The 18,158-nt window shown below is 34.8% G+C and overlaps 1 protein-coding gene across 1 annotated transcript; it reads left to right on the forward strand.

Annotated features, from left to right (window-relative positions):
- The first annotated feature begins 885 nt into the window (after positions 1-885).
- LOC105346334 (ceramide kinase-like protein) lies at positions 886-16,336 on the forward strand. Its single transcript, XM_034454365.2, has 13 exons — positions 886-1,331; positions 2,545-2,811; positions 3,418-3,549; positions 4,080-4,143; positions 5,335-5,477; positions 5,630-5,704; positions 6,221-6,404; positions 6,944-7,021; positions 7,402-7,508; positions 8,322-8,536; positions 9,497-9,790; positions 12,116-12,369; positions 12,693-16,336. The coding sequence occupies exons 1-13, from the start codon at positions 1,151-1,153 to the stop codon at positions 12,781-12,783; spliced, it is 2,085 nt and encodes a 694-aa protein (XP_034310256.2). The 5' UTR covers positions 886-1,150; the 3' UTR covers positions 12,784-16,336.
- The last annotated feature ends 1,822 nt before the right edge of the window (positions 16,337-18,158 follow it).

Here is an 18,158-nt window from a genome sequence, read left to right on the forward strand (position 1 = left end):
GAGGACAGGATCGACCCCCCACCTACCCCCACCCCCTCCAAGTATATAGGCCCCCTGGACTTTATTTTTTGTTTATTAGATTAGCCTTTGTGACATATTTCTAACCTGATTTATACATTCATTGCAAAATTATATATTTATATACATAAAACATATTTAAAAATTCAGACCCTATATACATATATAATACAAGCAGCCTGCATTATAGGTAAGAGGGACTGATTTTTTTTAAAAAAAGATTGTTTTAGGCAATTGTGGGCAATAAACGAATAAAGTAGATTAGAAATATTTCATAGAATTAAAAGATATCGGGGATAATTGGGTCTAAATACTTGGGGTGGGGTGGAAGGGGGGGGGGGGTCGATCCTGTCCTCAAGCACCTGTGATCTCGGCGAGTTTATAGTGGATTTCGCTGATGCCGTTTTCACATTTTTATAACGGAACTTCCTACATTGTACACACTGCTACATGTAGTAGTTGAACACCCCCCCCCCCCCCCCATACATCTTAAACGTTATATATATATATGTTGTTATCGCCGCTACTACGACGTACTTGTGCTTTGGGGGGGGGGGATTGCAAATCAGTTCATTTTAGGCTTTTTATATTGAAAACAAAAAAGAAATTAGACTTATCGACCCAGTGAACATTATTCATTAATTATGCATGATTAAATTAATTAAATGTTCCCAATCTCCACAAACATATCGGTAATTATACAAATTACTGGGTAGGGTTAATTATACATTTAATAATGACTCATTGTTTATAACGTCACGTCTGAGTAGTCACAAAAACACGATCGATCCAAGCACCTGCATTGTTTACACTTCTCCCATGACGACGACGCCGCTTTCTATTTTCATCCAATCAAAACACAGGAAATCCACATCTCCGATAAATCAGGAACCCGACTTCCTGTGTACACAATGCAACAGACCGACTTTAAATAGACCAACTTTTATTTATTGACAGGTTTTTAAGTAGAATTAGGTCAACAATCTCGTTGGGCGAATCAATTCATAATGATTTAAGCTCAAATTCTATTCTTTTCGCTTTGGATACGCAGTGACTTTCAATTTCATACAGCAAAGTAACACGATTTTTTTGTCGGCGGCCAGCTGCCACGATTTGAGGAATCCACCACACAATGGGCGACTTCACATACGACGAGGATGGGAACCCCGTGCCTCGGCTTGACGAGTGTTATGAAGACCGATTCTCGGATTATGTCGACGTCACCAATCCATTCGTCATCAAGGGAGACGGGTTTGACGTCACGCTGTCTCTGTCTCGTGGGATGCTTAGCTGGACCTCCGTCAGTGCTAAAGGTAGGGAAACTGTACAGGTGGGGGAGGTCAAGGTTATTGTGGTCGGGATGTGGAAGGTCTCAATATATAATAATTGAGGTGGGGAAGTCAATAACCTTTTTGGTCGGGATATGATTGGTCTCAATATATACTTGAGCAAAAAGGGGAGGTGTATATAATTCAAATTTATTATAAACTGTCCCAAGGTAATATGTAAACGCTGTGACTATTGGATTGAGCGCAGATTTAACACAGTGCTGTTTGATTTTTGTAGAACAAAATTTATTTGAAACGCACACAGTATGATCCGCCTGGTTGCCTACTCAAATCATAAGCCAAAGTGTATCTAAACGTCACATGCTCAGTCTACACTAACACATTCCCAGGGTCGGAAATTTTTTTTTGACCTTAGTACCCCTGATTCAACTTTTATTTTTCACTGATTTTCTTATATATATGTGTTACCATATATCCTCGCTTCGCGAAGCCCGTCTCTCTCTGCGCTCGGTATTCATGCTGCACATTTTATAGATGATTTTTTACAATAAAGATACACAGGTACTGAAATTATTTGTTTTGTAATAAATAACACAATGTGTATCTGGTGAAAATTCCCATCTCGGGAATATTATGCTGAACTTTAAATGACCATCTGATTCAATAGCGTATTGATTTATCCCCACCATCTCACTACAGATAACCTGTATGTGTATTTAACGCATGGAGATTTAATCAGTATTATTTTGTCTGTAGATAAGGGACACCCAAAACATAAGGGATATAGGATATCAGCCCTGCAGTCTTTTGCATAAATCTGTTCCTTATTGATAGCAATTGTTGTTCGCTATAAAACAAGATTTAACAATATTCTGTGTGGGGTCACCTCGACTTAGCATGATTAAAATTACACCACCATTGGTAATAATCCCATTTCTTGGTGAATTTTTTTATCTTAAAAATTTCTTTGGATTGTGACTACAAAAAAGTGTAAATAAAAATAAAATTGGTTGTATAACCATGTAAAATTCATAATGATTGGAATTTTAAGTGAACTTTTTGCTTTGTTATAACTTTCCATAATTTTAATGAAATCGAAGCATGTAATGGAAGATTCAAGGATTGTATAAAAATAATTAATTTATTTACCATAAAATTTAGATACGTTTGTAAAAATTCAAAATATTAATATTTAAGTTGATTTTTATAAAACATGTTGTTTTTTTCTTACCTCCAGTAAAAAAAAGCAAGATCCCACTTCCTGGAACAGCCAAGCTTACAAAGGGGACGGTGGACCTTCCACTGAAGGACGTGTACGGGGTACAGATCAAGCGTAAGCGGGCCAAGGGTCAGCCGGAGGGGGAGGGGCTGTGTCAGGGCTTCATTGTCTATACTTACTACTCGTTCGGACCGAACTGTTGGAAGGACCTGGTGATAGACTTTGATCATCCCAGTGAATCTCTGTGCAATAAATACTATGACGGAATCAAGGAGTTCATCACAGGTAGAACATTTGAATGGATAATACTGTAAATTTCTAATTAAATGCGAGGAATAAATATCAGCATAAAATTGCGAGAAGCACATTTCGCGAATTTTAAAATCTCAGTTTTATTGTTCAGACATATGTAAACTACATGAATCTATGATAAAATTTAAGCATTCACGATTTAATGTTCTCGCGATTTGATGGAATACGGTTGAATCGTGGAATTAAGAACTCCCGTAAAATAAGGAATTTACTGTAACAGTAGATAGTTATACATCTAGGCTTTTTTTCTCTCTCAGAAAATTGATAAAAAAAAGATCTATCATATCCTTTTCCAAACCATGATGCATTAAGAACTAGTGCTTATCTCATGGTTCCACGCAGATGAGAGTCTCTGACTCTCCGTGGATGGGACACCAGTGTAGGTGGCTACCAATTGAAGCTGCAAGGACTGAGACATTTATGCAGAATAAATGCTTTTTCCAAGGACCAAAAATCCAAGTGATTACAGTTGGGCTTGAACCAGCGACCTTTGGATTCCTGACCTAAAAATTTTGACCTCTGAGCTATGCGCTCCAATCAGATATTATTAAGTAACATTTTTTTTTCATTCATTTACAGATTTCCCTGGGCGACCTCACTCGCTGAAGATTTTCATGCAGACCCATGCTGGCAACCAGAATGGGAGACAACTCTTTATCAACAAGATCCTGCCCATGTTTAAGGGGGCCAGTATGAGTGTAGATTTCCTAGGTATGCTGCAATTACTCTCATCATTGTTCACTGGGGACCAATGTTTGTGGCTTTTGTTGGTAACCCTTGCCCACGAACTTTCTTCCCCACGAAGCTATACGCAATCATTTGTTTTATATCATATTTTAATATGAAAAATATGAAAATTATCCTGATTACACCACCAACAAAATTACGTCCCCACGAACCAGGAAAATTTTGGCTACCCACGAACATTGACCCCCATGAATAAAAAGGGATGAAATATGAATGTTCATGTAGAGTTTCTGTATACACGGAAATATTCGCCCATGTTTTATTTTCTCCCCTTTTGCTCTCTTTGTTATTTAAGTAATTTAAGACTGGGGGAGTTCTAATTTCCCATATAATATACCTCTTTTAATACAGCTGTGTCTATTTGCGGATTTTGATTTGAAATTTGTGAAATTCATTTTATTGAATGAAATTAAATGAGAAATTTAAAACATTACACATGTACATTGATGTATGTACAGTGCTAAAATTTTCTAGATTTTATTTTACGATTTCAGAGATCCAACATTCAGAGCATGTAAAACAGGAGATGATTCACATAAACATTGACGACTACGATTGGTGAGTCCTGTACACCGTAAAAGTGGTTACTTATGCAGGGGGTTAACCTTTAAGTCTGTGTTTTGTACAATACTTGTGGGTATTAAATGCACAGTTGTATGGGCGGATGGTTATCTCAAACACTGGTTTGAATTTAAGTCTTCAAGGACCTGAATGCATTCGATCACCCTGATATGGTATACCGGTAATATCCCTTCATTGAATATGCTTGCAGACACAATATGAAACTCATTATGCTATATAGTGTATGGTATCAAATTATTGCTTAATTAGGAGATACCAACTCTTCACCTAACACAAGGATTTAATCAAAAGGACGGAGAGACTAACACCATTTTAATCACAAGGAGATCAAAATCAATGGCTGATCCATACCAATCTCATTCATATTTAATGGCAGCATCAGCCACCTGTGTGTTACCTGCTTGTTTACCTGTGTAACTTTATGACCATGTCATAATATCAGGGGACCAGTACTTAATAACTGTATAATCTCTGCTTCTGATGCTGATGGAGTTTGAATACCCCCGACTTGCTCCTTGTTTATCTCTGTATAATTGAGTGTCGGTCTCTGTTAATCATGGTTAATTGTGACATGATATTTGACAGACAGTCAGTAAAATTATATTATTATATTAAAACTCCCATTGTTGATTGAGGCCATTAAGAGCCGCGAGATGGACTACTTCAGCAGGTACCCTGAGGGGTGCCGACCTAATCTACCAAACAAGACTTATAATAACTAGGTCTTTGGAACAAGAAAGATACTAAGGAGTAATCTGAGTTTTTTTTGCCTTGAATAAGAACTTTTTCACATAAAAGGGATTTTTTCCCTTGTTTTTTGTATGAAGTTGATATTAACTTCTTATGTCTGTTGATCGATGTATTGTGGAAGTATGGGTTTTATATATATTTATTTATGTTACAGTATTTCTTTAGCAGTTTTGTTGCTATAAATCTTACTTAGTTTCTGATGCAGCATTGTTGCAATGGTTTATGTGTCTATTTCTGTTGCAGTATTTTTTAATATTTTTTTCTCTATTTCAATAGCAGTATTGTTGCTTTAGATTCTTCATTTCTGTTTGAGTATTGTTGCTATAGATTTTTCATTTCTGTTGCAGCATTGTTTCTATGAATTATTTTTTTCTATTGTCGCTAAATTGTTGCTTTATTTATTTATTTTTGTTGCAGCATTGTTGCTATGGGGGGAGATGGGACTGCTTCCAAAGTGGTGTCTGGACTTCTCACGGCAACGCAGAATCGGAACGACGTAGAAGTACGACAGGGATTCACCCCGGCTAAACCACAAATGCCTGTTGGAATCATTCCCACAGGTCAGGGTCAATTAGATGTTTGTCTTATCATAATTAGTGTAGGGAACATTAACCAATTTTTAAACTCTGACTAGATGTGACAGTTAAATGTTTATACAGTCATATAACATTAACTATATCAAATTGAACTATATTTTATTTTTTTTATTTAGGTTCCACCAATCATATTGCTCGTTCTGTCATGGGTTTGGCTGATCCCATCACTGCTGTTCTTTATATTTTATTGGGTAAGTTAGGAACAAAAAGTTATGTAGTTAATAAATGATGTGCGCACATATTACATGTAGTAATAACAATCATATTTATGTCTATTTGATAGAGCTATTTTAAGAAGCTGATTGACTTTTGTGATGTTTTAAACATCTAAATCACCTGTCATAAAATTCTGAAAATGACTCTAGTTTCAAGTGAAATATGGAATGGTAATTCAGGCACAGTTAAGTGGTTGATTTCTTAGAGCCAGCGTCTAGATTGCTAACAGTGAAAGAGATCTACTTCATTTTGACTCTGACAAAAGCCCATGGCCTTGTTTAATGGCTAGATCTATGATGATATATTAATACATAGATTTCAAAGATAGGAGACCATCCAATCAGGGTTCTTGTTAAATATCACAGGTTACAGTGTAAGCCAATCAGAAATCTTGTTACATGTTACAAGTTACAATGTAAGCCAGTCAGGGATCATGTTTCATGTTACAAGTTACAATGTAAGCCAATCACAGATCTTGTTACATATCACAGGTTACAATGTGCCAGTAGATGTGTGTTCAGTGTTCAGTGAGGATAAGCTCCTTCAGTGGAACTTTGCTTGCCAGTATGGTTTTGGTGCTAATGCTCTGCAGTACGCCAACAAATACCGCCGCAGTCTGCTGCCAAAGAGTGTAGACGCCGCGATCTATAAAGCCTCCACCAAGAAAAAACTGCAGTAAGCCACTGCCCAGTGCAGAAATTATCTCTATGTACTGTAAAACACGCTTATAACGAAGTACCAGGGAAGGGGCAATTGTGTTTCATCATAAGAAAAATTTGTTATAACCAGCAAGTTTACATGTAATAAAGTCATGGGGGATGAAAATTATTTTGCTGTAAGCGGCAATTCATTATAAGCATGTTGGCTATAACAGTGTTTCACTGTACTGTAAATGCATCAGATCTGGTGCTGTTTTGCTTTTGTATTCAGCAACTCTGACAAAAGCCGATTTTGGCTAAATCTGCTGAGTTACTTAGATGTTACCCACTGATGTATATTATTTTATACATTCTGCAAGGCACTTTATTTGATCTTTGTTAAATTGTTGCAAATCTTTATTTTCCACAAAATATGGAATAACATATTTACACAAACAAGTATGGTAGACTCAAAATACTGATGCAGTCTTATGTTAACGAACACATGCAGAGTAAATGAGTCTTAATTAAAATAATTAAAGCCTCCAACTGATCCATGTTTTTGTCGTCCATTAGTCCCTATGATTGTGACGTAGAGTACATCCCAGCAGAAAGGAAATGCAGAGAGGACTCTGACCGAGTCTGCCTACAGGGGTAATTAATGTCATTTAATTCTCTTGTACCGTATATCGATTCACTATTGTTTTAACTGAGTAAAATATTCATTGCGATGTGCTAGAGACAAATAATTTTGTTTTAGAAATGATTTGTTTTAAGAATATTTAGAAAACTATCTCAGAATAGGGGAAATTTATAAGACTTTAGTAAAAGCTGAAATTATAAATTCATTATAAGCCTCTTTAGAAGCTTGAATGTAAAAATCTTACAAAATTTTGATATGGGATTTGACCACGTGACCTACGGTACCGGTATTTATATCCAGATAGACATCCAAAAATGATACCTTATTTCTTAAATATCATATCAATAGTAGAATTAAACACTTTCATCACGAGGTGTCTTGTCTGTTACAGCTGCAGTGTTTGCTGGAACGAGGAAGTGAAAGAAGACGAAGAAGAGGAATGTCTGGTTCAACCGTTCAACCCGCTAAATAACTCAAATAACAGTGATACGTTTGTGGGTAAGTTTAAAGTGTGTAACACTGAAATAACACAAATAACAGTGTAACACTAAAATAGCTCAAATAAAAGTGTAACACTTAAATAACACAAATAACAGTGTAACACTTAAATAACACAAATAACAGCGTAACACTAAAATAACTCAAATTACAGCGTTGCACTAAAATAACACAAATTTCAGTGTAACACTTAAATAACTCAAATAAAACAGTGTAACATTAAAATAACTCAAATAAAAGTGTAACACAAAAATAACTCAAATAACATCAACATATATGTAGATTATTGTTATGATGTATAACACTAAATAACTCAAATAGTAGTGCTACATTTGCAAGTAATTTAACAAGTATATAACACATATAAATCTATTAACAGTAAACACTAAATAATTCAAATAACAGTGGCATGTGTTGCAGTTAAGATAATAGTGTAAAATGCTTGATAACTCGGGGACTATAAGAGTAATATCATCCGTAGATAAGAGCACGGTGTATATGCAAGGCTCCATACCCCTCTACTGTAAATTCCTTATTTTACGCAAGTACTTAATTTCGCGATTCCACTGTTGTGTTTCAAATTGCGAGAAGATAAAATCGCGATCACCAATTTTTTGTTATGATTTCCCTAAGTTCAAAAGAGTCTAAAAATTAAAATCCGCGATTTTACGTGGAAATTAATTCTGAGGAAATTAATTCCTCGTGTTTTATTAGGAATTTACAGTATTGCTACTTGCATGATAAAGGGCTGAATAGTTATAATATTTTGATTGGTAACGTTTTGATGAGTGTGACAATACCTCTCTGTTATAGATCTATCCAAGGATGAGAGCCCCTGGAAGGTGTGTAAGGGTTCGTTTCTACAGGTGGGTCTGTTCTGCATACCTGCCAGGTGTGAGTTTGCTCCCCAGGGACTCAGCAAGTTCTCCCACCTGAACGATGGCTGTATGGAACTGGTCCTCGTCAAAGACATCAACAGAAAGGACTTCATCCGCTTCCTCAAGCGCAATGGAAACTCCAAAAACCAGGTAGGCTTGTGTTGATATCTGTCAACTCCAAAAACCAGGTAGGCTTGTGTTGATATCTCTGTCAACTCCAAAAAACAGGTAGGCTTGTGTTGATATCTCTGTCAACTCCAAAAACCAGGTAGGCTTGTGTTGATATCTGTCAACTCCAAAAACCAGGTAGGCTTATGTTGATATCTCTGTCAACTCCAAGGACCTCGTACTCATCTGTTGATATCACTATAATAACTACTCTAATAACAGGAAATACTCATGTAATTGTACTTATAAAATCACTCACTACTAAAAAAAACCCAGTGGTGTTGATATCACCAACAACTCTTCATGCTCTAATTGCTAGTTATATACTTGTGTTGATATAACACTCACTTCTAAAAAAACCTGGAGAGGATATATATACATAGGCTATGCCTGTTGTCCAAACCTATCGAATTTATTCGATAAAATATGTTTTAATTGATTAAAAACTTGGTACAGCTGATTTTGATGTCACAAAAACCTATATGGTCCAATGCACACTTTGCACAAGTTGTTCTCCTTTGCGGGGTTAACCCAAAGGTCAAAAGGGGAAAAACAACTTTTCCCTTCTTTATACAACCAAATATTTGGGAGCCCTATGAAGAAATCTCTTGGAATTTGATTCATGCCTTCCATGTGTCGGTTGCCCCAACTTGGGGCAATCCAAATTCACAGTGGAAACAGATTTCTAATGCCAAATGACCAAGTTAAAACCCTCTAAACTACAAAGTGTACAGTCTATATATTTGGCTTGAAAATTTGAACGTTCCTAATTTATACATCTAAGTAAAGAATTTTTTCTTCTCTGGGAGATTGTTATTATTGTAAAAAAATAGCCAAATCATCGAGCCTTTTATTATTTTATATTTTTGACCCATATACAGCATATTCCTAATTGTTAAACTGCTATAATTATATAATGATTTTTATCTTCTGTTACTCTAGTTTGATTTTCCCTTTGTGGAAGTAATTCGCGTCAAAGAAGTGAAATTTCGACCACGCATTCCAATGGGATGGAAACACACAGACAGAAAATTCCATGAAATTCAGTATAGGATGTCAAAATTGGAAAAACAAGCCTCTAGGGGAAGTCAGGTTCTGGAATTAGACGATGAAGACGAGGATGATAGAGATAATGATAGCGTGGTGAAAAGTCCACTGGACGAAATGAGTGATTTTGATTCCGAAGATGACGATGATGACAATTCAAAAGACTCCAAAGCTGGAGACAGCAGAAAGGTTTGTATCCATTTAGCTGCAGGTCTGTAGTTCCTGATCTGAAAAAAATTTGGCCATCCCTCCAAATTTTTTCAGACAGGGAATACACTACATTAGCTTTCCATGCAACAAGCTGCCGTACATCTGGTAGTTTTTGCAATGATATAATTTTTTGCTTTTTTCACGATCACTTTAAAATCGCAAAACATTGAATACGCAGAAATTATATCCTTTAATTTTTTCAATATGGCAGTTTTAACATCGCAAGAAATGACTGAGGCAAATTGAGATTGCTACATATTTTCCCCATTTTTTTTATGAATCATTTAATATCTAATATATTTCTTGCATACAATGTGAATACAAACAGTGAGTCTGGAAAATAATCATATTATAATTTTTTTGTATCACAATTTTAACTTTTGGGAAACAATTTGACTTAAAATTTGTTATTCCATTTTCAATGTTTATACTGATAAATATAGAAGTTTATTATACTATGTCAAAATTTGACACTCAAATATCAAGTTATAAGCAAGATACAGAGTTCATAATTCTTTGTTTTGTAAACAAAGCTCGAATATAGTCATTTTTAACCGGGTTTTCCAACGGAAAAATCCGGTTATTAAAATGGTGAAAATGGCGGGCGGGCGGGCGGGCGGGTGGGCGGATGGCGGGCGGGCGGGCGGCTGCCAAAAGGGTACCCTCATTGTACGGATAACTCCTCCTACAGTTTTCAAGATAGGAAGTTGTTCTTTTGCAGATCAATTGTACATATATCAGAGGTGTGCATATTGCTAGGATTTTGATTTCTGATAATTTATCGAAAAAATACCAGCTTTTGAACTTAGTCATTTTTTGGCAAAATATTGCATATAGGGTACCCTCATTGTACGGATAACTCCTCCTACAGTTTTCAAGATAGGAAGTTGTTCTTTTGCAGATCAATTGTACATATATCAGAGGTGTGCATATTGCTAGGATTTTGATTTCTGATAATTTATCGAAAAAATACCAGCTTTTGAACTTAGTCATTTTTTGGCAAAATATTGCATATAGGGTACCCTCATTGTACGGATAACTCCTCCTACAGTTTTCAAGATAGGAAGTTGTTCTTTTGCAGATCAATTGTACATATATCAGAGGTGTGCATATTGCTAGGATTTTGATTTCTGATAATTTATCGAAAAAATACCAGCTTTTGAACTTAGTCATTTCTTGGCAAAATGTTGCATATAGGGTACCCTCATTGTACGGATAACTCCTCCTACAGTTCTCAAGATAGGAAGTTGTTCTTTTGCAGATCAATTGTACATATATCAGAGGTGTGCATATTGCTAGGATTTTGATTTCTGATAATTTATCGAAAAAATACCAGCTTTTGAACTTAGTCATTTCTTGGCAAAATATTGCATATAGGGTTCCCTCATTGTACGGATAACTCCTCCTACAGTTCTCAAGATAGGAAGTTGTTCTTTTGCAGATCAATTGTACATATATCAGAGGTGTGCATATTGCTAGGATTTTGATTTCCGATAATTTATGAAAAAAATACTAGCTTTTGAACTTAGTCATTTTTTGCCAAAATGTTGCATATACATGTAGGGTACTCCATTTCACTGGATAAGGGTTGACATGGATTATGGATACAGTTTACATAAAAGAAAACCCGGTTTGCTGTCACATTGACAGCTTTTCACTTGTTACATATGTGTTGTATCGGTGTAAGTTTCAATCAAATGTATCTTTCTTTTGTTGATAATAGTATTTATGAAGATATTGAATTAGTTTAAATTGTTTTTGCATGTCATTTTGTCTAAGAAATGGTCAAATTCTACATTACATTTTTTGGAAACAACTATAAGACTCGAGCTTTGTTTACATAACTATCAATTCTTACCTCTGTATCTCGCTTGTAACTTGACTTTAACATTTAATATTTTGGTCAATCATTTAAAATGCTCTTGTAAACCATTTTATACATAAAAAGTGAAAATAAAATTTTTGATCTCAAATCGTGTCCAAGTCCCTTTAACTATTTTTGACACAGTCTTTTGTATAAACACATTCAATTAATTTTTTTGTGACAATATTTAACTTCCTATGCCACAGTGAAATATCTTGTGACACAGTTGAAGGGTTTGTGACAACTCTTTTTTGACTTAGTTCAACATTTTGTGTCACATAAATTTAAACTTGCTTGTTGTGACACGGTTTAGTTGTTTCCTGTAATACATTTGAAACAGTAATTTTTTGTGACACAGTTAAAAAATTTTGTGACACGGTTAAATTTTTTTTGTAAAACAGTTAAATGTTTTGTAACAGTTAAATTTTTTTGTGACACAGAGTTCTGCAGACAGCAACAGGAGTTCCCAGAAACAGTACATAAACAACAACAATGTCATCGTTAACTCCGCCCACCAGGACCGCGTTCTGATTGGTCCTCAGTATCGCATGACCTTCGCTGAACAAGACCGTATGAAGCGTAAAAACAAACAGATCAAGAAAGAAGAGAAAGCAAAGGTGCGAGAGGAAAGACTCCTCAGAACGAAGTGGAACCTGGATAATGACCTCATTAATAAACATGAGCTGGATTTTAGGTAGAGTATTCAAATGAGGGGATGAATATGCATGAGCAGGTTTTTATGTAGCCTATTGGTCTTTCAAAGAAGTAATGAATAAATACTAGATACTTTTTCAGAATATTTTTAAAATAATAAATAAACATGGGCTGAAATTAAAGTAGGATTTTAAAATAAAATGATAAATCAATTCAGGAAGGGTATTTTAATGAAATATAGAATAAACATGAGTATCATTTTTGGAAGGTAATGTGAATTATTTAAACAGTTTTGTACAACTGTATACTAGGTATATTCTTGATAACATAAAGTACTCTCATGACTTTGATTTTGCACTTCAGAGTTCATCACGGCTTACTCTCAATATGTGGGCGGGGTATAGCACCAGACTCTATATTCCAAGATTATGGCTGCCTGCCAATCACAAGATAGCTACCATAGCAACTCCAATCAGATGTCACCTAGGTCTGTCAGTCTTCTGAATGTTTGAGAGCATTGCATTTACAGCATTGTTTTAGTCATCTTATAGTTATTCATGGATTTCAAAGGAAATTAGAAAATTTCATGCCATCTAGTTAGTACTGTTTCATTAAATTGCTCAATAGAAAAGATGTCAACAAATTTGACTTCAGTCAGTATTATTAAGTCAGCTGAAGAATTATGGAGATCAGTCAACTTCTTTTAACCCAATTAATGCAGCATCATTGCCAGTGTTTTATGTGTTTGTAACAGAATTTTTTTGTGTGTTACAGTCTCTGTAGCACAAGAGCTTTTGGTAGATTCTCTGTAATTCTTTAAGGTCATCCTAGAAATTAACATTAACTGCATTAATTATATCCATCTTTTAAATAGTTAGATTTTTTTATAATCATGTAGAATATCATTACAAGTTATTAACATTGAGTGTATGACTGTGTTTATGCTACAACTAATGGTAACTGATTTACTTGCTTTGAAGTTAATCAGTGCATCAATTTATTTTTTCATGTTTGTTTTTACTCCTGATTAAGAGCAGTTATGGCAATGAACTTGCATAATTTTAGTTTTATATATTGATTTTATACATTATTTATTTAAGATTAGAGATGTTGCTGGTGTGACTTTTACTGTGTTGAAACCTTATTTATTTGTCGATTAAGTTTATATAATTAATTGTGATATATTTTATCTCATCTGTGGTGCAATGTGGCTATGCAATCGAATTATCTGATAGATGTATAGTAACTATAGGCAGTTAGAAGAGGCTGTTAAAGCACAGTGTGGAATTACGATAGCATGACATCGTATCTATATGCTGTTGCTATATATGCAGTTAGACCAGGCTATTTCGGTACAATATTGAATGGCACCAACCTTACCTTATATTTGTATATACATGTATAATAAAAAGTTAAAACTCGTCTGGCAATTTCTGTACATGATGGGTTGATAATATCTGATTTATGTAAAATTTAAGTAGGAAGTCAGTACAAGCTAATCGGAACAGATGTAAAAAAGCAATATTCTGATACATATACATGTAGAGATCTAGCTTTTTGTACTACGTACATGTACATTTGTATACATGTCTTCATAATTTTACAAACTTTAAGCAATATCTTGACCCATCCATGCAGTAAACATCAGCTAACGAGGCTAGAAATTAATCATCCAATAACCCATTAGATCCGCCCAAAGATTTTGATGATCATCTTTGCATGGCCATTTGAATATTCTTCCATATCTTAAAATGAAGCTCTTCAACCTGGGGAGATTTATATAGTTTAAAAATGGCCACGTAACCATTTGAATATTCTTCCATATCTTAAAACGAAGCTCTTCAACCTGGGGAGATTTATATAGTTTAAAAATGGCCACGTAACCATGCATCCAGGCCTCGTATGGGGCTGATGTTTGATGGGGGGTACTAGTATACCTTTTATAGTAATTAATGGAAGATGTTACTAGTAAACATTTTGAGATTTTGTACAGTAACTATAGGTTAATTTTCTTAAAATTTCATGTTTTAAGGTACAATAGTTTTTAGATCAAGAGACTTTTTAGTCTGAAATATCTGACATTTTCCTGGCTTTTTTTCTTTAATGATTTTGATATTTTACTTGCCTGGAAAACAGTCAAGCAAAATATCAAAATTGTTAAAAAAGCCAATATTGTTAAAAAAAAAAAAAAAAGCCTGGAAAACATCAGATATTTCAGACTAAAAACTGTGTTAGAATTGAGTCTAGATTTTTCATGAAGCAACAAAGTACTTTATACTAGAATGAAAGCATTGAAAATTGACTTTTACAGTTAAATCACTGTTTTTTGTGATTTTTATTTTATTTGAATGTGATGGTAATTGTAGAGAGAAATGTGCTCCCAGTTCATTCATTTAGAATGGGTTACATGAGTAAATTATTATTGTTGATAACATTACATCTATATTGTTCAGATCTGAGATGATTGTAATCTGTGTTTTGTCTACATTGATTTCCCATAGTGCTGACTGATGTATGTAGTTATAGTTTAAGGAGGCTGGATGGCCAACACATTAACCAATACATACTGTGGAATCATTTAAATTCGTTGGGGCCCAATTTTCGTGGATTATGACTTTTTTGCTCATTCGTGGGGATGTAATTTCGTGGATGCGTAGCCTACTGTTTCAATAACAAAGATAACTCTTTCTAAAAGTGTTTTCATTGAGGATATCAATTCGTGGGAGAAAGCTACCCACGAATTCCATGAAAATTGAGCCACCACGAATTTTAATGATTCATCAGTATACCTGAATTTTTTGGTTTTGGTTTTATGTGAAGGAGATTTGTTTGCAATCCTTTAAGTTCGATATCCCCTTCAAACAGGTTTTCACCAGCAATGTATTCTTGAGGTACATATATATACATTTAGATACAAATGTTATACTCAGACTGGAATGTTAACCATACAAGCAGAGCAAATGTAATTCATTAAGGCACAAATAAAGGCACGTGATTTATTAAATACACATACATGTAACTATAGGAAAAACTATAATATTGTGATATTAACCAATCAATTATTGTTAGTCTCATATATACTTTTTTGATTGTTCCAATACATTTAAGATTTTCAAAAACTTTTTTTTTGAGTGCAGTTTTGTATTAGTTTGATACCTTTGTTAGATAAAGAAAGTATTCATGGATTCATACAATGAACACTTTATGAATGATTGCACTTGAGTATTAAGTCAAGTTGGTGTAAATGTAGATGAACATGTGTTTGACCTTTTGACCCCTGAAGGAACATTGTTAATTGATTTAAAGAGTTTATTCCGTCCACATGTACCAAAGACTGACCATGCGCATGTCCAGAACCTCCCCCAAAACCCTCTCGAAAATTCAAAATAATAAAATTTACCTAGTAAAGTTACAAAAAAAAAATTAGCCGCCTCTTTTTCTTGAAAATAGAATTACTCCTAGGACCTCCTCCCTCCCCCCCCCCCCCCCCGTCCCTGGAGAAAAAAAGTGTGGATCTGCGCATGCTCGCAGTGTTTGTTTGATTCCTGCTGCTGTATGCCTCAGTTTGTATTTATTTATTACGTTTTAAATATTGGTATACATTTGCTATTTTTATGCAATCCGTTCGTTATTTTGATCTTTGAACATTATATTCTCAAGCTTTTACACGTTTTCCCCTCTGAAACACGATTTGTTTTGTACGCGTATATCATCTTTGTACATTATACACTTTTTTTTATTTTCATCATAACGAGTTGACGCCATTCACAGCAGGTTGCATATCACGTGATTTACAAAGTATTAGTCACATGGCATATGATTTTTTCAAAAGAAATACTTCATGTGTACCATTTTAATCTCGTTTCTTTGAATTAAATGTTTTAAAGATATTTATTTTTCACGTGTATTTATACCGACTAAAATAGTGAACGATTTGAAAGATTTGTTCACAAGAATATAAGCAGTGTCGTGTGTTGTTTGATGTCCAATAAAAAGACATGGCGTGGTGTTTTGTCTCTCACTCTCTCGGAGAAAGAAAGCGACAACAACAGAACACTACCCCCTGAAGAAGCGTGCTTGCTTCATTCTAACTGGGTCCATTGACTTGGACACTGGAGTTCTAATTTGTTTAATTGAGGTGGAATGGGACACCTGTCGATATTAATGTAAATAAAAGAACATTGTACAATCAAAATACTTTCACCGTTTTGAAGATTTTGAAAAGTTATGAAAAAATGAAAATAATTATAATGGCCTTTTCAGGATTCGAACTCATGACTTACAGATTCGTAGTTGACGTCTTAACCCATTGTGCTACGCTATAAGGTAACTGTTACTTGTTTGGGAAAGAAAACATATATTAAATTACATGAATGATTGATTTTATTGTTTATTTCGATAGGACGTACGTCACAATATGGAGGTGTCCCATACCACCTTAAGATACCCCACTACATCCAAAGATAATTAAACTTGTTAAGGCACTACGTCACAAGATGGCGATTTAAATGTTTTGTTGAATTGTTTGCCTCAATCAATTTGGTTGAATAGCATCAGTCGATGTAGTTGAAGAATTGGGCTGCAGAACCGCTGATCAGGAGTTTTTGTTCATATTTACTGAATCAAATTTTTTAAAAATAATTATTATATTGTTAATTAATTAATATTTTTCGCCTTTTTGAGTGACTTAATATACTTCTTATGCATCTTGCTATTTTTTATAATTACGTATTTATGACTGATCTGAGATTTTTCGAGGTGTATTGAACCACCTTGTTACAACCATGCATGCTGATAAATGTCATATATTGACAATACATCGTATTCTCGTTGAGACATCATCAAATAATATTTATATTACCTTTTTTAGCCGGGCTCTGCTGAAAGCAGAGTCCTGGCTCTAGGCAGGCAAATCGCCAATGTTACTATAAATAGCAAAGTAAACAAAAAACCAAACAGCGTCAAAGTAAAAGCTTCCGCTATACTAAATAGTAACACAGAGAGCCAAGTTTTGTCAAAAGAGTTGGCATTTTGTTTTATATTTTTTCTATTTTCGAGAGAATTGTTTATCTTTTTTAGTTTTCTTATCAATAACGTGTTTTAAAAACAAGACTATGCATTTTGGACACATACAATGCACATGAATTTCCAAGAACTACTTTACTGCGCGTTGAAGAAATGGGGATTGAAAATATAACGCTTCTTGCTAAATTCAAAATAGCAACTGTTAATTTTTTTTCTACTAGAGAGAAATATTTTTGTTTTTAGCCGCTTACTACATTTGGTCGCTCTTTGACGCTTTTCCGACATTAAAAGCGAGAGAGAGAGAGAGAGAGAGAGAGAGAGAGAGAGAGAGAGAGAGATTTTCAGTCTTTACTACACAATATGCATAATGACACCAAAAGAGCCCGGCTTTCAGTACTTCAGTACTTTGATTTTTTAAAGAAACACATCACTTTCTGATCTTATCGAGGATACATATAGTTTCTATCTTGTTCATATTGTGTTTCCCTTCTCTTTCTGAGGACCCTGAACTTTAAAATAATTCCATCTGTCTCCTAGCCCCCCCCCCCCCCCGCTCCCCCCACACACCCTTCCTGCACACATACACACCCCTGTACACCCCCCCCCCCCTGCCAACCTCCAATTCTTTGACCTTTGCCATGCCTTCAGTTCCTGTCTCTTTCTTCACCCTTCTCTCATATACAAATATTCATCAACATTTTCTTTGAGGTGTATACACACAAAGTCTATAAACGTGTTCAATGTAACTACACACAAATATCGTCTTAACCCCACCCCCCACCCCACCCCCCAAATTCTACCCCT

The sequence above is a fragment of the Magallana gigas genome, chromosome 10 (assembly GCF_963853765.1).
Source record: "Magallana gigas chromosome 10, xbMagGiga1.1, whole genome shotgun sequence".
Taxonomy (NCBI): domain Eukaryota; kingdom Metazoa; phylum Mollusca; class Bivalvia; order Ostreida; family Ostreidae; genus Magallana; species Magallana gigas.